This window comes from Bombina bombina, chromosome 7 (genome assembly GCF_027579735.1).
Source record: "Bombina bombina isolate aBomBom1 chromosome 7, aBomBom1.pri, whole genome shotgun sequence".
Taxonomy (NCBI): Eukaryota; Metazoa; Chordata; class Amphibia; order Anura; family Bombinatoridae; genus Bombina; species Bombina bombina.
This window is the reverse complement of record NC_069505.1, coordinates 444,636,346-444,657,472: the sequence shown is the minus strand read 5'-3', so window position 1 is coordinate 444,657,472 and position 21,127 is coordinate 444,636,346. Positions and strand designations below refer to the sequence as shown.

The window sequence follows — 21,127 nt, the reverse complement described above, 5'->3', positions numbered from 1 at the left end:
TTGGCCCTTTGAGCCGCTTCTGTAAAATATTCCTGTATTTGTAATTTTATTTATATGTGCTTTTTACATTTTTTATATATAGTCTTTTATTACTGATGCTTTTTAACATGGTTCATTAAATAATCTTCTTTTATCTCTATGTGAGTATATTTATCCCTTGGCCTCTTGTTGGCGCTGTATTCACTTCTTACTACTTGTGCATATTTTTTGGAGGTTGGTTAGGATCTCTGTTTGGATACAGCTTGGGGATTACCTTAGCGCTTGTACACACACCCTTTTTCAGTATTATTTAAATGGGACAAGACTTAGCCAAACAGAGGAGGAAAGGGATTTGGGAGTAGTAATAGATAACAAGCTAAAGATGGGTGCACAATGCAGGGCAGCGGCTTCAAAGGCTAATAAGATACTAGCATGTATTAAAAGTGGCATTGATTCAAGGGAGGAAAGCATAATTCTGTAACTATATAAATCCCTGGTAAGACCTCACCTTGAGTATGGAGTGCAGTTCTGGGGACCGATCGCAAAAAAAGATACTGCAGTACTATAAAAAGTTCAGAGAAGGGCCATAAAGCTAATAAGGGGATTGGAGAATTTAAGCTATGACGAGAGGCTAGCCAAACTGGGTCTGTTTTCTTTAGAAAAAAGGTGATTAAGAGGTGACATGATTATTTTATATAAATATATTCAAGACCCATATACAGCGATGGCAGAAGCTCTGTTTATTCCAAGAAAATTGTTTGTGACCAGAGGTCTCAATTTAAGGTTGGAGGAAAGGAGATTTAATCTCCTGCAACGGAAACGTTTTTTCACTGTAAAGCAATAAAATTGTGGAACTCATTACCAAAGGAGGTAGTGAATGCCAATACCCTAGATACATTTAAAAATTATTTGGATACATTTCTGTCTATAAACAAAATTCATGGATATGATTGCTAGTGTTAAATGGGTCACCTTCTAGTGGGATTATTTAAGCTTAACTGGAGCTTTTTGTATATATTTTAGATTTGTATAGGTTGAACTCTATGGACTTCGGTCTTTTTTCAACCTCATCTACTATGTAGTATGTTATATCAGTACCACATACAGTCACCACACTATATCAGTACTACACACACACACACACACTATATCAGTACTACACACACACACACACACTATATCAGTACTACACACACACACACACACTATATCAGTACTACACACACACACTATATCAGTACTACACACACTATATCAGTACTACACACACTATATCAGTACTACACACACACACACACACACTATATCAGTACTACACACACACACACACACACTATATCAGTACTACACACACACACTATATATCAGTACTACACACACTATATCAGTACTACACACACTATATCAGTACTACACACACTATATCAGTACTACACACACTATATCAGTACTACACACACTATATCAGTACTACACACACTATATCAGTACTACACACACTATATCAGTACTACACACACTATATCAGTACTACACACACACACACACTATATCAGTACTACACACACACACACACACACACTATATCAGTACTACACACACTATATCAGTACTACACACACTATATCAGTACTACACACACTATATCAGTACTACACACACTATATCAGTACTACACACACACTATATCAGTACTACACACACACACACACTATATCAGTACTACACACACACACACACTATATCAGTACTACACACACACACACACTATATCAGTACTACACACACTATATCAGTACTACACACACACACTATATCAGTACTACACACACACTATATCAGTACTACACACACACACTATATCAGTACTACACACACACTATATCAGTACTACACACACACACTATATCAGTACTACACACACACACACTATATCAGTACTACACACACACACTATATCAGTACTACACACACACTATATCAGTACTACACACACACACTATATCAGTACTACACACACATACACTATATCAGTATCAGTACTACACACACACTATCAGTACCAGCAGGATGTACTAATACTCGGGCACCTTACCTGTCACGTGTCCCATCAAGGCTCCGCGCGAGCGCCACATGTTGCAGAAAAACAAATGACAAGTAACGGAACAAACAGTTTCAACTTAGGGAACCAGGAAAAAAACAGTCGCGTGTTAATGACGTCACAAATAGCCGTCAATGCTATGCCTGAAAAAAAGGACCTTCACCGCATTAACTTCCGGTGTGCTGGCGCGGCCGGTAACGTTACGGCGAGAGCCACGTGTTACTGGAGTGCTAAACCGAGCAAGTGGCCTCCACATCATGCTCACGGTCACAGCGCCATAATACAGTCAGGTGGTGTATTCACGTGACCTGATCCGCCAATCATCGCTGGCCTCTCAGCCATTCATACAAAATGAAACGCACATTTTTTCTTTCATGCTTCATATATAGCAGCAATTTTATATAAAGATACCAAGAGTACGAAAAAAATTCATAATAGGCGTAAATTAGAAAAGTTGTATAAAATTGCTGCTTTATCTCAATCATGTTAGAAAACAATGTGTTACATAACCCTTAAATCCCACCAGTCAAGTGATCTGCTCCTTGCTTCATTATTACTTATATATTTGTACTTATATCACCTACGTAAGTACTCATATGACTACATATCACCTTTGTAAGTACTCATATGACTATATATCACCTATGTAAGTATTCATGTGACTATCACCTATGTAAGTACTCATGTGACTACATATCACCTATGTAAGTACTCATATGACTACATATAACCTATGTAAGTACTCATGACTATATATCACCTATGTAAGTACTCATGTGACTATATATCACCTATGTAAGTACTCATGTGACTACATATAATCTATGTAAGTACTCATGACTATATATCACCTATGTAAGTACTTATGTGACTATATATCACCTATGTAAGTACTCATGTGACTATATATCACCTATGTAAGTACTCATGTGACTACATATAATCTATGTAAGTACTCATGACTATATATCACCTATGTAAGTACTTATGTGACTATATATCACCTATGTAAGTACTCATGTGACTATATATCACCTATGTAAGTACTCATGTGACTACATATCACCTATGTAAGTACTCGTGTGACGATATCACCTATGTAAGTACTCATATGACAATATATCACCTACGTAAGTACTCATGTGATTACATATCACCCATGTACTTATGTGACTATATATCACCTATGTAAGTATTCATGTGACTACATATCACCTATGTAAGTACTCATATGACTACATATAACCTATGTAAGTACTCATGACTATATATCACCTATGTAAGTACTCATGTGACTATATATCACCTATGTAAGTACTCATGTGACTACATATCATCTATGTAAGTACTCATGACTATATATCACCTATGTAAGTACTTATGTGACTATATATCACCTATGTAAGTACTCATGTGACTATATATCACCTATGTAAGTACTCATGTGACTACATATCACCTATGTAAGTACTCGTGTGACGATATCACCTATGTAAGTACTCATATGACAATATATCACCTACGTAAGTACTCATGTGACTACATATCACCCATGTACTTATGTGACTATATATCACCTATGTAAGTATTCATGTGACTACATATCACCTATGTAAGTACTCATGTGACTATATATCACCTATGTAAGTACTAACGTGACTATATATCACCTATGTAAGTATTCATGTTACTACATATCACCTATGTAAGTACTCATGGGACTATATATCACCTATGTAAGTACTCATGTAACTACATATCACCTATGTAAGTACTCATGTGACTATATATCACCTATGTAAGTACTCATATGACTATATATCACCTATGTAAGTACTCACGTGACTACTTTACTTAAACCTGTGTTTCACTAAGCAGATAAAAAGGGCGCACCCCGCGTATATAAATGTAGTTTGCACCCTATAATAGTTGTAACGTTGAATTTAATGGTCAGTATAGCGCTGGGTGCAGTAAGATGGCGGCTCCCGTACAAAAGTCCCCGGGCTCAGTAAAATGACATATTTCCTTTGTTAGTCCCGCCCACCATAGCTGTGACCCCGCCCCTGCTCAGGAAGCGCTCACACACGCGCCATGGATAGCAGGAAGGTGGCGGAGCTGCAGGAGTTCGTGCGGTTGTGTCAGGCCCAGCCCGGGGTACTGCACTTACCGGAGCTCAGCTTCTTCCGGGAATGGCTGCTCAGGTGCTGACCTACTTGTGTATGACTGCTGTGCCCGTCTCATGTGTATATGCTGACCTACTTGTGTATCCCTGCTGTGTCCGTCTCATGTGTATATACTGACCTACTTGTGTATCCCTGCTGTGTCCGTCTCATGTGTATATACTGACCTACTTGTGTATCCCTGCTGTGTCCGTCTCATGTGTATATACTGACCTACTTGTGTATGCCTGCCCGTGTGTGTGTATATACTGACCTACTTGTGTATGCCTGCCTGTGTGTGTGTATATACTGACCTACTTGTGTGTGTGTATATACTGACCTACTTGTGTATGCCTGCCCGTGTGTGTGTATATACTGACCTACTTGTGTATGCCTGCCCGTGTGTGTGTATATACTGACCTACTTGTGTATGCCTGCCCGCGTGTGTGTATATACTGACTTACTTGTGTATGCCTGCCCGTGTGTGTGTGTATACTGACTTACTTGTGTATGCCTGCCCGTGTGTGTGTATACTGACTTACTTGTGTATGCCTGCCCGTGTGTGTGTATACTGACCTACTTGTGTTTGCCTGCCCGTGTGTGTGTATATACTGACCTACTTGTGTATGCCTGCCTGTGTGTGTGTATATACTGACCTACTTGTGTATGCCTGCCTGTGTGTGTGTATATACTGACCTACTTGTGTATGCCTGCCCGTGTGTGTGTATATACTGACCTACTTGTGTATGCCTGCCCGTGTGTGTGTATATACTGACCTACTTGTGTATGCCTGCCCGTGTGTGTGTATACTGACCTACTTGTGTATGCCTGCCCGTGTGTGTATACTGACCTACTTGTGTATGCCTGCCCGTGTGTGTATACTGACCTACTTGTGTATGCCTGCCCGTGTGTGTATACTGACCTACTTGTGTATGCCTGCCCGTGTGTGTGTGTATACTGACCTACTTGTGTATGCCTGCCCGTGTGTGTGTATATACTGACCTACTTGTGTATGCCTGCCCGTGTGTGTGTATACTGACCTACTTGTGTATGCCTGCCCGTGTGTGTGTGTATACTGACCTACTTGTGTATGCCTGCCCGTGTGTATACTGACCTACTTGTGTGTGTATACTGACCTACTTGTGTGTGTATGCCGACCTACGTGTGTATGCCGACCTACGTGTGTATGCCGACCTACGTGTGTATGCCGACCTACGTGTGTATGCCGACCTACGTGTGTATGCCTGCCCGTGTGTGTATACCGACCTACTTGTGTATGCCTGCCCGTGTGTGTATACTGACCTACTTGTGTGTGTGTATACTGACCTACTTGTGTGTGTGTGTATACTGACCTACTTGTGTGTGTGTATACTGACCTACTTGTGTGTGTGTATACTGACCTACTTGTGTGTGTGTATACTGACCTACTTGTGTGTGTGTATACTGACCTACTTGTGTGTGTGTGTGTGTATACTGACCTACTTGTGTGTGTGTGTATACTGACCTACTTGTGTGTGTGTGTATACTGACCTACTTGTGTGTGTGTGTGTGTGTATATACTGACCTACACGTGTGTGTATACTGACCTACTTGTGTGTGTATACCGACCTACTTGTGTGTGTGTATACCGACCTACTTGTGTGTGTGTGTGTGTGTATACCGACCTACTTGTGTGTGTGTGTGTGTGTGTGTATACCGACCTACTTGTGTGTGTGTGTGTGTGTATACCGACCTACTTGTGTGTGTGTGTGTATACCGACCTACTTGTGTGTGTGTGTGTATACCGACCTACTTGTGTGTGTGTGTGTGTGTGTATACCGACCTACTTGTGTGTGTGTGTATACCGACCTACTTGTGTGTGTGTGTGTATACCGACCTACTTGTGTGTGTGTGTGTATACCGACCTACGTGTGTGTGTGTATACCGACCTACTTGTGTGTGTGTGTGTGTGTGTGTGTATACCGACGTGTGTGTGTGTGTGTGTGTATACCGACCTGTGTGTGTGTGTGTATACCGACCTACTTGTGTGTGTGTGTGTGTGTGTGTATACCGACCTACTTGTGTGTGTGTGTGTATACCGACCTACTTGTGTGTGTGTGTGTGTATACCGACCTACTTGTGTGTGTGTGTGTGTGTGTGTGTATACCGACCTACTTGTGTGTGTGTGTATACCGACCTACTTGTGTGTGTGTGTATACCGACCTACTTGTGTGTGTGTGTATACCGACCTACTTGTGTGTGTGTGTGTGTGTGTGTGTATACCGACCTACTTGTGTGTGTGTGTGTGTGTGTATACCGACCTACTTGTGTGTGTGTGTGTGTGTGTGTGTACCGACCTACTTGTGTGTGTGTGTGTGTATACCGACCTACGTGTGTGTGTGTGTATACCGACCTACTTGTGTGTGTGTGTGTATACCGACCTACTTGTGTGTGTGTATACCGACCTACTTGTGTGTGTGTATACCGACCTACTTGTGTATGCCTGCCCGTGTGTGTGTATACTGACCTACTTGTGTATGCCTGCCCGTGTGTGTGTATACTGACCTACTTGTGTATGCCTGCCCGTGTGTGTGTATACTGACCTACTTGTGTATGCCTGCCCGTGTGTGTGTGTATACTGACCTACTTGTGTATGCCTGCCCGTGTGTGTGTGTGTGTATACTGACCTACGTGTGTGTGTGTGTGTATACTGACCTACGTGTGTGTGTGTGTATACTGACCTACTTGTGTGTGTGTGTATACTGACCTACGTGTGTGTGTGTATACTGACCTACGTGTGTGTGTGTATACTGACCTACGTGTGTGTGTGTATACTGACCTACGTGTGTGTGTGTATACTGACCTACGTGTGTGTGTGTATACTGACCTACGTGTGTGTGTGTATACTGACCTACGTGTGTGTGTGTATACTGACCTACGTGTGTGTGTGTATACTGACCTACGTGTGTGTGTGTGTATACTGACCTACGTGTGTGTGTGTGTATACTGACCTACGTGTGTGTGTGTGTATACTGACCTACGTGTGTGTGTGTGTATACTGACCTACGTGTGTGTGTGTGTATACTGACCTACGTGTGTGTGTGTATACTGACCTACGTGTGTGTGTGTATACTGACCTACGTGTGTGTGTGTATACTGACCTACGTGTGTGTGTGTATACTGACCTACGTGTGTGTGTGTATACTGACCTACGTGTGTGTGTGTATACTGACCTACGTGTGTGTGTGTATACTGACCTACGTGTGTGTGTGTGTATACTGACCTACGTGTGTGTGTGTATACTGACCTACTTGTGTGTGTGTATACTGACCTATGTGTGTGTGTGTGTATACTGACCTACGTGTGTGTGTACTGACGTGTGTGTGTGTACTGACGTGTGTGTGTACTGACGTGTGTGTGTACTGACGTGTGTGTGTACTGACGTGTGTGTGTACTGACGTGTGTGTGTGTGCTGACGTGTGTGTGCTGACGTGTGTGTGCTGACGTGTGTGTGCTGACGTGTGTGTGCTGACGTGTGTGTGCTTGCTGACGTGTGTGTGCTTGCTGACGTGTGTGTGCTTGCTGACGTGTGTGTGCTTGCTGACGTGTGTGTGCGTGCTGACGTGTGTGTGCGTGCTGACGTGTGTGTGCGTGCTGACGTGTGTGTGCGTGCTGACGTGTGTGTGCGTGCTGACGTGTGTGTGCGTGCTGACGTGTGCGTGCGTGCTGACGTGTGCGTGCGTGCTGACGTGTGTGTGCGTGCGTGCTGACGTGTGTGTGCGTGCGTGCTGACGTGTGTGTGCGTGCGTGCTGACGTGTGTGTGTTGACGTGTGTGTGTGTGTACATACACACATATACACACATACACACACACACACATATATACACACACACACACATATATACACACACACACACATATATACACACACACACACATATATACACACACACACACATATATACACACACACACACATATATACACACACACACACATATATATACACACACACACACATATATACACACACACACACATATATACACACACATATATACACACACACACATACACACACACACATACACACACACATACACACACACACATACACACACACACACATACACACACACACATACACATACTGACCTGCCTGTGTATACCTGCTGCGCTCGTGCCTGTCGTGTGTGTGTATGTATATATACTGACCTACCTGTGTATATCTGCTGCTGCGCTCGTGCCTGTCGTGTGTGTGTGTATATATACTGACCTACCTGTGTATGCCTGTCGTGTGTATATGTATATATACTGACCTACCTGTGTATACCTGCTGCGCTTGTGCCTGTCGTGTGTGTGTATATGTATGTAGAAAAGAATGGGCAGACACTCCAAAAGTTCAATTCAATGTAACGTTTCGGGGTTCACACCCCCTCCTCAGGCTCAATAAAAATGAATGTAACATGCAGTTCTTAAATAGCCAAACAGTCCCACCCCCTAACAATTATGACATCATAAACAACCTGATGTGACTAGTCAGTAATTTAAAGTGCCAACAAATTTTAACTAAAAATAAAAATAAACCATTTCTTTCATGTAATTAGCAAGAGTCCATGAGCTAGTGACGTATGGGATATACATTCCTACCAGGAGGGGCAAAGTTTCCCAAACCTCAAAAATGCCTATAAATACACCCCTCACCACACCCACAAATCAGTTTTACAAACTTTGCCTCCCATGGAGGTGGTGAAGTAAGTTTGTGCTAGATTCTACGTTGATATGCGCTTCTCAGCAGGCTGGAGCCCGGTTTTCCTCTCAGCGTGCAGTGAATGTCAGAGGGATGTGAGGAGAGTATTGCCTATTTGAATGCAGTGATCTCCTTCTACGGGGTCTATTTCATAGGTTCTCTGTTATCGGTCGTAGAGATTCATCTCTTACCTCCCTTTTTGAGATTGACGATATATTATATATATATATATATATATATATATATATATATATATATATATATATATATATATAATTACCTCTGCTGATTATCGTTTCAGTACTGGTTTGGCTTTCTACAACATGTAGATGAGTGTCCTGGGATAAGTAAGTCTTATTTTCTGTGACACTCTAAGCTATGGTTGGGCACTTTTGTATAAAGTTCTAAATATGTGTTTAACCCCTTAACGACACGAGTCGTACAGGGTACGTCGCACACAACCTGGTCTTTAAAGACCAGCGACGTACCCTGTACGACTTTGGGGATTAAAGCGGCTGGAAGCGATCCTGATCGCTTCCAGCCGCTTTACGGTTATTGCAGTGATGCCTCGATATCGAGGCATCCTGCAATAACATTTTACCCCCATCCGATGCAGAGAGAGCCACTCTGTGGCCCTCTCTGCACCGGCATCGATGGCCGCAATCGTTGGTGGGTGGGAGGCGGGTGGGCGGCCATCGGTGACAAATTGAAGAGAGAGGGGGGCGGGATCGGGGGCGGGGTTGTTGGGCGCGCGCACGGGAGCCGGTGGGTGGGCGCGTGCACGGGGAGGGAGCGGGTGGGAACCGCTACACTACAGCAAAATAATTATATAAGACTGGCAGTAAGGGGGGATACAATCCCCAACAAAATAAATCTAAGGGATCTGGGAGCGGGTGGGGGATTTGTCTGTGGGGGGGGGGAGCTACACTACAGAAAAAATGGGGAAAAAAAACTAAAAAAACAACCCATTTGTATTTGCAAACAGGGTACTGGCAGACAGCTGCCAGTACCCAAGTTGGCTCCCAGTAAGGTAGAGGGTTAGAGAGCTGTTTGGGGGGGGGGGGGATCAGGGAGGTTGGGGGCTAAGGGGGGATCCTACACAGCTGCATATGTAAATATGCTTTACAATTTTTAAAAAATTTTTTAAATATACCTTTTATTTTAGTACTGGCAGATTTTCTGCCAGTACTTAAGATGGCGGGGACAATTGTGGGATGGGGGAGGGAAGAGAGCTATTTGGGAGGGATCCTGGGGTGTGATGTGTCGGGTGGGAGGCTGATCTCTACGCTAAAATTAACCCTGCAAGCTCCCTACAAATGACCTAATTAACCCCTGCACTGCTGGGCATAATACACGTGTGGTGCGCAGCGGCATTTAGCGGCCTTATAATTACCAAAAAGCAACGCCAAAGCCATATATGTCTGCTATTTCTGAACAAAGGGGATCCCAGAGAAGCATTTACAATCATTTATGCCATACTTGCAAAAGTTGTTTGTAAATAATTTCAGTGAGAAACCTAAAATTGTGAAAAATTTTACGTTTTTTTTAATTTGATCGCATTTAGCGGTGAGATGGTAGCATGAAATATACCAAGATGGGCCTAGATCAATACTTGGGGTTGTCTACTACACTACAGCTAAAATTAACCCTAGATGCTCCCTACATGCTCCCTAATTAACCCCTTCACTGCTGGGCATAATACTACACGTGTGATGCGCAGTTGCATTTAGCGGCCTTCTAATTACCAAAAAGCAACGCCAAAGTCATATATTTCTGCTATTTTTGAACAAAGGGGATCCCAGAGAAGCATTTACAACCATTTATTCCATAATTGCACAAGTTGTTTGTAAATAATTTCAGTGAGAAACCTAAAGTTTGTGAAAATATTTGGGAAAAAGTGAACAATTTTTTTTATTTGATTGCATTTGGTGGTGAAATGGTGGCATGAAATATACCAAAATGGACCTAGATCAATACTTTGGGATGTCTTCTAAAAAAAAAATATACATGTCAAGGGTTAATCAGGGATTCCTGACAGATATCAGTGTCCCAATGTAACTAGCGCTAATTTTGAAAAAAAATGGTTTGGAAATAGCAAAGTGCTACTTTTATTTATGGCCCTATAACTTGCAAAAAAAAACAAAACATGTAAACATTGGGTATTTCTAAACTCAGGACAAAATTTAGAAACTATTTAGCATGGGTGTTTTTTGGTGGTTGTAGATGTGTAACAGATTGTGGGGGTCAAAGTTAGAAGTGTGTTTTTTTCCATTTTTTCCTAATATTTTATCATTTTTTTTTTTTTTAAAGTAAATAAGATATGATGAAAATAATGGTATCTTTAGAAAGTCCATTTAATGGCGAGAAAAACGGTATATAATATGTATGGGTACAATAAATGAGTAAGAGGAAAATTACATCTAAACACAAACACCGCAGAAATTTAAAAATAGCCCTGGTCCTTCAGGGAAAGAAATTGAAAAATGGCCTTGGTCCTTAAGGGGTTAAACATTTATTTGCCTTGATTCAGGGTATTCACCGTTCCTTATTTCAGACAGTCAGTTTCATATTTGGGATAATGCATATGAATAAATAAATTTTTTCTTACCTTAAAATTTTTTTTTCCTGTGGGCTGTTAGGCTCGCGGGGGCTGAAAATGCTTCATTTTATTGCGTCATTCTTGGCGCAGACTTTCTTGGCGCAAAAATTGTCATTTCCGGCGTCATACGTGTCACCGGAAGTTGCGAATTTTTTTTGACGTTTTTGCGCCAAAAATGTCGGCGTTACCGGATGTGGCGTCATTTTTGGCGCCAAAAGCATTTAGGCGCCAAATAATGTGGGCGTCTTTTTTGGCGCTAAAAAAAAAAAATTTGAGCGTCATTGTTGTCTCCACAATATTTAAGTCTTATTGCTTCTGGTTTTCTAGAGGCTTATTCATTGGCATTTTTTCCCATTCCTGAAACTGTCATTTAAGGAATTTGACCAATTTTGCTTTACATAGGTTGACCCTGAATCAGAAGCCACTTCTGGAAAATCACTGCTTGATGCTGGATCTACCAAAGTTAAGTGTATTTGTTGTAAGCTTGTGGTAACTGTTTCTCCGGCTGTTGTTTGTGATGAATGTCATGACAAACTTGTTAATGCAGAAAATATTTCCTTTAGTAATGTTCCATTACCTGTTGCTGTTCCATCATCTAATATTCAGGGTGTTCCTGTTAACATAAGAGATTTTGTTTCTAAATCTATTAAGAAGGCTATGTCTGTTGTTCCTCCTTCCAGTAACCGTAAAAGGTCTTTTAAAGCTTCTCATGTTTCAGATGACTTTTTAAACGAACATCATCATTCTGTTTCTGATACTGATTTTTCTGGTTCAGAGGATTCTGTTTCAGAGATTGATACTGATAAATTTTATTTATTTAAAATGGAATTTATTCGTTCTTTACTTAAAGAGGTCTTAATTGCATTAGAAATAGAGGATTCTGGTCCTCTTGTTACTAAATCTAAACGTTTGAATACGGTTTTTAAATCTCCTGCAGTTATTCCGGGGGGTTTTCCCGTCCCTGATGCTATTTCTGAAGTAATCTCCAGGGAATGGAATAATCTGGGTAATTCATTTACTCCTTCTAAACGGTTTAAACAATTATATCCTGTGCCATCTGACAGATTAGAGTTTTGGGACAAAATCCCTAAAGTTGATGGGGCTATCTCTACTCTTGCTAAACGTACTACTATTCCTACGGCAGATAGTACTTCCTTTAAGGATCCTTTAGATCGGAAAATCCTTTCTAAGAAAAGCTTACTTATGTTCAGGTAATCTTCTTAGACCTGCTATATCTTTGGCAGATGTTGCTGCAGCTTCAACTTTCTGGTTAGAAACCTTAGCACAACAAGTAACAGATCATAATACTCATAGCATTGTTAATCTTCTTCAACATGCTAAAATTTTTATTTGTGATGCCATCTTTGATATCATTAGGGTTGATGTCATGTATATGTCTCTAGCTATTTTAGCTAGAAGAGCTTTATGGCTTAAAACTTGGAATGCTGATATGTCTTCTAAGTCAACCTTGCTTTCCCTTTCTTTCCAAGGTAATAAATTGTTTGGTTCACAGTTGGATTCTATTATTTCAACTGTTACTGGGGGGGAAAGGAACTTTTTTACCACAGGATAAAAAATCTAAAGGTAAATTTAGGTCTGCTAATCGTTTTCGTTCCTTTCGTCACAAACAGGAACAAAAGCCTGATCCTTCCCCTACAGGAACGGTTTCAGTTTGGAAACCATCTCCAGTCTGGAATAAATCCAAGCCCTTTAGAAAGCCAAAGCCAGCTCCCAAGTCCACATGAAGGTGCGGCCCTCATTCCAGCACAGCTGGTAGGGGGCAGATTACGTTTTTTCAAAGAAATTTGAATCAATTCGATTCACAATCTTTGGATTCAGAACATTGTATCACAAGGATACAGAAAAGGCTTCAAGATAAGGCCTCCTGCAAGAAGATTTTTTCTTTCCCGTGTCCCAATAAATCCAGTGAAGGCTCAAGCATTTCTGAAATGTGTTTCAGATCTAGAGTTGGCTGGAGTAATTGTTCCAGTTCTGGAACAGGGGCTGGGGTTTTACTCAAATCTCTTCATTGTACCAAAGAAGGAGAATTCCTTCAGACCTGTTCTGGATCTAAAAATATTGAATCGTTATGTAAGGATACCAACATTCAAAATGGTAACTATAAGGACTATTCTGCCTTTTGTTCAGCAAGGGCATTATATGTCCACAATAGATTTACATGATGCATATCTGCATATTCCGATTCATCCAGATCACTATCAGTTTCTGAGATTCTCTTTCCTAGACAAGCATTACCAGTTTGTGGCTCTGCCGTTTGGCCTAGCAACAGCTCCAAGGATTTTTACAAAGGTTCTCGGTGCCCTTCTATCTGTAATCAGAGAACAGGGTATTGTGGTATTTCCTTATTTGGACGATATCTTGGTACTTGCTCAGTCTTCACTTTTAGCAGAATCTCATACGAATCAACTTGTATCGTTTCTTCGAGAACATGGTTGCAGGATCAATTTACCAAAGAGTTCGTTGACTCCTCAGACAAGGGTAACCTTTTTAGGTTTCCAGATAGATTCAGTGTCCATGACTCTGTCGCTAACGGACAAAAGACGTCTGAAATTGGTTTCAGCTTGTCGAAACCTTCAGTCTCAATCATTCCCTTCGGTAGCCTTATGCATGGAAATTCTAGGTCTTATGACTGCTGCATCGGACGCGATCCCCTTTGCTCGTTTTCACATGCGACCTCTTCAGCTCTGTATGCTGAACCAGTGGTGCAGGGATTACACAAAGATATCTCAATTAATATCTTTAAAACAGATTGTACGACACTCTCTGACGTGGTGGACAGACCACCATCGTTTAGTTCAGGGGGCTTCTTTTGTTCTTCCGACCTGGACTGTGATCTCAACAGATGCAAGTCTGACAGGTTGGGGAGCTGTATGGGGGTCTCTGACAGCTCAAGGGGTTTGGGAATCTCAGGAGGCGAGATTACCAATCAACATTTTAGAACTCCGTGCAATTTTCAGAGCTCTTCAGTCATGGCCTCTTCTAAAGAGAGTCATTCATTTGTTTTCAGACGGACAATGTCACAACCGTGGCATATGTCAATCATCAAGGAGGGACTCACAGTCCTCTAGCTATGAAAGAAGTATCTCGAATACTTGTTTGGGCAGAATCCAGCTCCTGTCTAATTTCTGCGGTTCATATCCCAGGTATAGACAATTGGGAAGCGGATTATCTCAGTCGCCAGACATTACATCCGGGCGAATGGTCTCTTCACCCAGAGGTATTTCTTCAGATTGTTCAAATGTGGGGACTTCCAGAAATAGATCTGATGGCTTCTCATCTAAACAAGAAACTTTCCAGGGATCCTCAGGCGGAAGCAGTGGATGCATTGTCACTTCCTTGGAAGTATCATCCTGCCTATATCTTTCCGCCTCTGGTTCTGCTTCCAAGAGTGATTTCCAAGATTCTAAAGGAGCGTTAGTCTGTTCTGCTGGTGGCTCCAGCATGGCCTCACAGGTTTTGGTATGCGGATCTTGTCCGGATGGCTACTTGCCACCCGTAGACTCTTCCGTTAAGACCAGACCTTCTATCGCAAGGTCCTTTTTTCCATCAGGATCTCAAATCCTTAAATTTGAAGGTATGGAGATTGAACGCTTGATTCTCAGTCATAGAGGTTTCTCTGACTCTGTAATACTATGTTACAGGCTCGTAAATCTGTATCTAGGAAGATATATTATCGAGTTTGGAAGACTTACATTTATTGGTGTTCTTCTCATCATTTTTCCTGGCATTCTTTTAGAATTCCTAGAATTTTACAGTTTCTTCAGGATGGTTTGGATAAAGGTTTGTCTACAAGTTCCTTGAAAGGACAAATCTCTGCTCTTTCTGTTCTTTTTCACAGAAAGATTGCTAATCTTCCTGATATTCATTGTTTTGTACAGGCTTTGGTTCGTATAAAACCTGTTATTAAGTCAATCTCTCCTCCTTGGAGTTTGAATTTGGTTCTGGGGGCTCTTCAAGCTCCTCCGTTTGAACCCATGCATTCGCTGGATATTAAATTACTTTCTTGGAAAGTTTTGTTTCTTTTGGCCATCTCTTCTGCTAGAAGAGTTTCTGAATTATCTGCTCTTTCTTGTGAGTCTCCTTTTCTAATTTTTCATCAGGATAAGGTGGTTTTGCGAACTTCATTTAAATTTTAAGGTTGTGAATTCTAACAACATTAGTAGAGAGATTGTAGTTCCTTCATTGTGTCCTAATCCTAAGAATTCTAAGGAAAGATCGTTGCATTCTTTGGGTGTGGTTAGAGCTTTGAAATATTATGTTGAAGCTACTAAAGATTTCCGTAAGACTTCTAGTCTATTTGTTATCTTTTCTGGTTCTAGGAAAGGTCAGAAGGCTTCTGCCATTTCTTTGGCATCATGGTTAAAGTCTTTGATTCATCATGCTTATGTTGAGTCGGGTAGAACTCCGCCTCAAAGGATTACAGCTCATTCAATTAGGTCAGTCTCTACTTCCTGGGCATTTAGGAATGAAGCTTCGGTTGATCAGATTTGCAAAGCAGCAACTTGGTCTTCTTTGCATACTTTTACTAAATTCTATCATTTTGATGTGTTTTCTTCCTCAGAAGCAGTTTTTGGTAGAAAAGTTCTTCAGGCAGCTGTTTCAGTTTGATTCTTCTGCTTATATTTTCAGTTTTTTTCATTATAAGATTTAAACTTTGTTTTGGGTGTGGATTATTTTTCAGCGGAATTGGCTGTCTTTATTTTATCCCTCCCTCTCTAGTGACTCTTGCGTGGAAGATCCACATCATTATCCCATACGTCACTAGCTCATGGACTCTTGCTAATTACATGAAAGAAAACATAATTTATGTAAGAACTTACCTGATAAATTCATTTCTTTCATATTAGCAAGAGTCCATGAGGCCCGCCCTTTTTGTGGTGGTTATGATTTTTTTGTATAAAGCACAATTATTCAAATTCCTTATTTTATATGCTTTCGCACTTTTTTTCTTATCACCCCACTTCTTGGCTATTCGTTAAACTGATTTGTGGGTGTGGTGAGGGGTGTATTTATAGGCATTTTGAGGTTTGGGAAACTTTGCCCCTCCTGGTAGGAATGTATATCCCATGCGTCACTAGCTCATGGACTCTTGCTAATATGAAAGAAATGAATTTATCAGGTAAGTTCTTACATAAATTATGTTTTTAAAGGAAAACCAATTAATAACAAAAGTAATAACCATCTTTGTATACAAACAATCTTTTTCATTAAATAATTATAATATCAAACATAATTAGACAAATTAAACCTTAAATTGGATTCCTTATAAATTTCTTCACTAAAAATCTGAACCAAATATTAGATGTTAATATGATATATTTATAACCCTACTCTAGTTCTTCCCTACTCAACCATCAATTATTTTTCATCATTTTTTATTCAATATACCTTACAAAAAGAATTATAAGAAAAAGCAACAGAAAAATTAGAAAAGGCCAGTAAGATTGTATTCCCTATTAAGGCCTTTAGGGTATAACGTTACTAAGTCTATGTATCCACATAGCTTTTTTTTTCAGTAACATTTTCTCCCTATTAAAGCCTACAGTACCTTTAGACACCTGATCTAATACCATAAATCTCAATTGATTCACCTTATGTCCCCTCTCAAAAAAATGATATGGGATAGGAAGGTGTCGCATTTTAGGGTTCCTAATAGTAGACTTATGTTGTGTTAAGCGATCCTTAAGGGGTTGTATTGTTTCCCCAATATATAATAGGCCACATGGGCATTTGAGCGCATACACAACATAAGATTTACAATTATAGTGACCTTTGATATTAAAGAGTTTACCAGAGAAGGGATGGCTAATAGTTTTACCTTTTAATAATGCTGTTACAATGGGAACAACTTAAACACGGAAAGGTTCCATTTTCTATTGGTCTAAACACCCTTTGAATATTCCTTGAGGGTTTAACTTTAGCCCTTACTAATTGTTTACCAATGGAATTACCTTTCCTAAAGGAAGATAATTGAGGATTTTTAAATCCCTCAATGTCAGGCATTGAATCCCTTAACATAAACCAATTCCTACAAATTACTTTATGTAACTTGACACTAATCTCACTAAAGTCTGATACAAAGGCCAATTTTTTAATTACTTCAGTCTTTTCCTTTGGTTGAAGATCTATAGTCTCTAACTCTCCTGGGGAATAACCCCTTTCCTGAAATCGCTGGCGCATCTCATTTAAGCGCATAGAGCAAGTCAGAGGATCAGAGACTATTCTCTTCACTCTAAGGAGCTGAGATTTAGGAACACTTTTAAACACCCTAGGTGGGTGATGGCTTTGACGGGATAACAATGTATTCTTATCTGTAGGCTTTCTAAAAATATCTGTTGCAAAGTGATCATCCACACGTATTACCATGGTGTCTAGGAACGCTACTTGATTAGTGTGATAACTAGCAGTAAATTTGACACTTGGTACCTTATTCTGTATTTTATTACGGAACACCTCAATGGACTCTATGTCACCACGCCATATGATAAAAAGATCATCTATATATCGCCACCATGCCAGGCAATTCTGAAAATCAGGATGAGTGTATACTACCTGTTCCTCCAGTTGATCCATATACAAACAAGCATAGGCCGGGGCCACATTCGAGCCCATTGAGGTGCCCCGCAACTGCAGAAAGAACCTATCATCAAAAGAGAAATAGTTATGAGTTAGAACCAACTCTAGTAACTCAATGAAAAAAATAATTTGCATTTCAGAGTATTTTTCCGACCAGAGCAGACCAGGCACTATTTAAACCATCAGCATGGGGAATAATAGTATAAAGGCTACTAACATCCCATGTAGCCAAAATGATGTGATCTGGCAAGTCTGAAAAGCCACTAATTTTGTTCAAGAAGTCACCTGTATCTTTCAAAAATGATTTACCCTGCCTTACAAGTGGAGTTAGAATTTTTTCCAACAATTTTGAAATAGGACTAAATAAAGAATCTATGGAAGCCACAATGGGCTTACCCGGGGGATCAAAAAGATCCTTGTGAATTTTAAGTAAAACATAAAAATAAGTAGTTTTGGGATTCTGCAAAAAAAGATAGTCAAACATTTTATCGTTAATAATACCATCCTCAACAGCCTTGCTAAGAATATCCCTAACTGACCATAAAATTTGGTAAAGGATCAATCTCCAGTTCTTTATATAATAAAGGATCATTTAACTGTTTCAAAATTTCATTTTTATATTTGGAAGTATCCATAACAAGTGTGGCTCCACCCTTGTCAGCCCCTTTAATTGTTATATCAGGGTTATTTTTAAATTTATCAAGGGCCATCTTCTCAGCCACAGTTAAATTATGTTTTAAATCCAAATTAGAATGTTTAGTAACCAATGTATCAAATTCTTTATCAATTACACTAATGAAAGTGTCGACTGAATGGTTGTACGTAGAAAGAACAAATTGACTCTTAATATATAGTTCAAACATTGATGCATCTAAACAACCTAAATCTCTAGCAGGGCCAATGTCCTTATTACATACAGTTTCCCCAAAAAATGCTTTCAATTGAATGGTTCTATACAGTCGGTGAAGATCTAATTGTAACTGGAAGGTGTCCACTTGTGCAACAGGGCAGTATGTTTGTCCCTTTGACAATACAGAAAATTCTGCAGTAGATAGCTCATAACTAGAGATATTTATCACATTATCACAGTTAATTATTTCTTCATTCGGCGTGTTCGCCGTTGCATACCCTGACTTTGGCCTCCTTGCTAGTTTATAAGAAAAAGAAGCACAGAGGCGCCAACATGGCCTAGTAACGTCACAGCAGTCGGATACAAAACATCAGCAGGATAGGAAATATACTCACAAGCGTAGCGCACCCAAATGGTGCTATTGTGGCAGCCTGGAACATCAAACAGTGGTCCAGCTCACTGGTGTCTCCAGCCAGATAGAGATGATCCTTGGCGAGGGCCTATCCTATGATGCCTATAAGGGCAAAAAAGGCACACACATAGCCCAGTAACGTTTGTACACCAGATAAAAAAGGATTCAAGGTTGTACTTACAGGAAACAAAGCACCACCAGGTGCAATATCAGCAGTACTGGGACCTCTCAGCCGCCCAGTGGACTGTGGAATCCAATTTGCAGGATGCAGAAAATCACCACTTTGGAAGATAGGACTAGCACACACACTCTGCCCCCAAACAGGAGCAGAATAATTGTGATAAAGCAAGTGTATATTTAAAAACTTTTATTTTAAAAACAGCGACATGTTTCTCAGCCACCACAGGCTGTTTCCTCAGGCTATGTTAAAATGTTAACACTTGCTTTATAAAGACAATAGAACACATAAAACTAAATCTGATAGGCTAATTAATTTCTAAAGTGAACACCTGTTACACAGGTCAGCAGTTGGTAGGCATGGAAACCCCTATATACAAAGCTCTCATATGTAAAACAAACCATTTTGAGCAAATCCCAAATAAGAATAGATATCTCTGTATTAACCTCCATACCATTGCCATACCCAAAATAGACAATAGCAATAACCTTGTAACCCTTCAAATTAAGATTAAAAAATAAAAAATGGAGAACAGTAATATAACAATCACAATAAAAACATTTGTTATACACCTCAAAATAAAATAATCACAATATGTACAACAATATAATATACCCACATAAAAAACATAAGCAAGATACATGTATTTTAATAGTCTCTATTCTACATATAATCAATTAATATGCCTGACCACATGTATGTTTTATATCACAATAGATCTATATTTTTCCTTTAGTATTATAGACCTTAATTGGTATTATATCTACATTGAACCCTCCTTTAAAGTGTGACATTTGTTTCTCTGCCCTAACAAAAAAGCTCTCATATGTAACACAAACCATTTTGAGCAAATCTCAAATAAGAATAGATATCTCTGTATTAAGTATAAAAAAATTAAAAAATAAATAATAAATAAGTAATCACCTTATGTGCAAACCTATAGCAAGTAATTAATACTAGATGTGTCAACATGAATATATAAATAAATTTACTAAGAGGGAATCTCAACCCAATATATAATTAAGCTTTTGCATGCTACCACATATTAAATAAAATGTAAAATGCAACTCTAGAGCACCTAAGCCATAGAAAGATTATTCCATTGTAAGACAGTTTAAACCTTGTGGGAAAGAAAAAAATGACACAATGACTAACTAATGTTAAACCCTATCTGTGATATCTTATATGCAAAATGTATGTACCTATATTTAATATAAATGTACTAGCGAGATATTTATAATATATAATAAAAATGATAAGCCAAGAATAAAGTGTGGAATGTAATCAAAACCTAAAGCTATATCTAAATGGCGTGCAGAAAGTATATATATAGATGTGTGTGATCATTGGTCCAACATAAAGATACCCTTGTATCCTAAAAATAAGTCATCTGATCATGGTAATCTTATAAGTAATAATAATATTAAAGTGCTATAACGCTAATGTAAGTGGAAAAATAAAATAAAAAAATGGTTACACAGGCAAAATACTAAACAACCACTGTGTAGGATAATGCAAAAA

At 39.7% G+C, this 21,127-nt stretch overlaps 2 protein-coding genes across 3 annotated transcripts in view; one reads left to right on the top strand and one right to left on the bottom strand.

Moving 5' to 3' along the window:
- Positions 1–2,958, bottom strand: part of XPNPEP3 (X-prolyl aminopeptidase 3) — a 289,754-nt gene extending 286,796 nt beyond the window's left edge. The window contains exon 1 of the mRNA XM_053721392.1: positions 2,075–2,958. Coding sequence (XP_053577367.1) covers positions 2,075–2,114 — 40 coding nt within the window. The 5' untranslated portion in view covers positions 2,115–2,958. The remainder of the gene's footprint in view (positions 1–2,074) is intronic.
- Positions 2,959–4,125: 1,167 nt separating this feature from the next.
- ST13 (ST13 Hsp70 interacting protein) overlaps positions 4,126–21,127 on the top strand; it is a 79,010-nt gene continuing 62,008 nt past the window's right edge. For both annotated transcript variants that reach the window (XM_053721394.1, XM_053721393.1), the window contains exon 1: positions 4,126–4,281. In XM_053721394.1, the coding sequence (XP_053577369.1) occupies positions 4,172–4,281 (110 nt within the window). In that variant the 5' untranslated portion in view covers positions 4,126–4,171. The remainder of the gene's footprint in view (positions 4,282–21,127) is intronic.